The 2,162-nt window shown below is 32.7% G+C and overlaps 1 protein-coding gene across 1 annotated transcript in view; it reads right to left on the reverse strand.

Moving 5' to 3' along the window:
• cog3 (component of oligomeric golgi complex 3) overlaps positions 1-2,162 on the reverse strand; it is a 33,761-nt gene that overhangs the window by 15,169 nt on the left and 16,430 nt on the right. Inside the window, exon 14 of the mRNA XM_016248844.1 lies at positions 1,159-1,248. Within this exon, the coding sequence (XP_016104330.1) occupies positions 1,159-1,248 (90 nt within the window). The remainder of the gene's footprint in view (positions 1-1,158; positions 1,249-2,162) is intronic.

Consider the following 2,162-nt stretch of genomic DNA (forward strand, 5'->3'; position numbering starts at 1 on the left):
AACTTTTTTAAATGATCTAAAGCAAAAGAGTTGTTAAAATTCTGAAAATCTTTTAGAGCTCATAATTTGTTTAAAAAATATAACATTACACATTAATGAATAAATCAGTATATATATATATATATATATATATATATATATATATATAATTTGTATTAATTTTATATATATTCAAAAATTTTAATTTATTAATTTTATGCGTCATGTTTGTGATTTTTTGTTGTTGTTCATGTAAACTATAGCTTCTGACCTTTAAATCAAAACATACTCATGATTTTATGGCATCAAATACGCTTTATTTAATCAGAAACACAGTCTAAATATTATTTGTGTAATTTGCATTCATTTAATTAGAAGTAGGCCAACAGCGCCCCCTACGGAAGAAAAACTCCTTACCGAACGGGCATTAGGACCCTGGGGGAGTGCTATTACTGTTGACTCTATAGCACTCCGAATGCTCATTCTGTACTTGCTTTCTCAGATTAAATGCAGCAATTGAAAACAGTGAACCCAATCACTATTCAGGCAAAAACTTTGCTTCAAGAATGAGCCACACTGCTGACCTGATCTAATCGCTAGCACACCCTGAGCAGATGTGAGTTCATGTATTCCTCTTATCGGCAATACATATCGGCATCATTTTTAATATCGGGCTCATGCCGATATTTACATTTAAAGCCATTATCGGCTGATTACGTGCATCCCCAATAGATAGATAGATAGACATTAAAAATTACTAAATATAAATTAACTAAAAATAAAATTATTAATACATATTAAAAAGTTGTTTCTGGGTCATTTACAATAGTGTATAATGAATTTCTCAGGACATATAAATAAATATAAATACAATACAATAAAAATATTACAAAATTAATACATTAATTAATAAAAAATAAAATTATCAATAAAAATTAAAAAGTTGTTTCTGGATCATTGACAATAGATTAATAAATAATACATTTCTCAGGACGCATAAATAAATAAAAATAAAATGACAAAAAATATTTGTAAAAATTATGTAAAATTCATACACTAATTAAAAATAAAAAATTAAATTATTAATTAAAAAATGTTTCTGGGTCATTTACGATAGTGGAGTGAATTTCAAATTTCTGACTGATTGTCCTGTGTACAGATAAGATATAAACGCCTCACCTTGTTCTTCTGAATGATATCAGAGGCTTTGAGGAGAGACTGGATGCAGGCAGACAGAGCTTCCTGCGACAGACCCTGAAACACCGCCCTCTACAGGACACACCAGACAAAACAATCACTCACTCGCTCTCATGGCATCTCAAACCACATATTACAGTTGTGCTCAAAATTATTCATACCCTTGGTAAATATGATCAAAGAAGGCTGTGAAAATAAATCTGCATAGTTTATCCACTTGAACTTTCATTCAAAAATGTAAAAAAAATCTAACCTTTAATTAAAGTAAAAAAAAAGAGTGAAAGTGGGGGACAATCACATTATGAAATAAATATTTGTCTCTAATACAGTAAGAGGACGTGTGCCTATATCGTCCTAATGCACGGCGAGGAGGATCACAGCTGGAGAGCTGCAGAAAATAGTTGAGTCTTGGGGTCAGAAAGCCTGTTGTTTGGGAGGGTTTCAAGAAAAGACTAGAAAACTCCAGCATATGTATTTGCTAGACACGACTGGAGCTTTAAACGGGACTGGGTTCAATGGTCAGATGAAACAAAAAAAAAATTAGCTTTTTAGCAGCAAACACTCAAGATGGGTTTGGTGCACACAGGTATAAAAAAGTATATTTACTTGGAATGCCCTATTTTACTGTCATGATGAGTGAATATTGTCAAAAAATACCACACTACATAGTGACTAAACACGACCCCTTTTAATACATGTTAACCAGGAGTCACTCTCATTTATAATCACGGCATCGTCTGATAAAATCAGCATGCATCTACACTAAAGAGCGGCAATGCGGTTGTTTTGGCTATATTACTTTTCATGTCTCGTGCAGCGCACTGCCTGCGTCTGATTAACAAACTAAAAACAACAACAAACTAAAAAAGTGCATGTGATATTAACAGACGAACTACGCTCATATTTATAATTCCAAACAATCAGTAAGCGACAGGTGCTAGGAAACGCTGCTTCTCTGCCGCTCACTGCACAGAACAGACACCGAA

This window comes from Sinocyclocheilus grahami, unplaced genomic scaffold (assembly GCF_001515645.1).
Source record: "Sinocyclocheilus grahami isolate Dianchi unplaced genomic scaffold, SAMN03320097.WGS_v1.1 scaffold894.1, whole genome shotgun sequence".
In the NCBI taxonomy this organism is placed as follows: domain Eukaryota; kingdom Metazoa; phylum Chordata; class Actinopteri; order Cypriniformes; family Cyprinidae; genus Sinocyclocheilus; species Sinocyclocheilus grahami.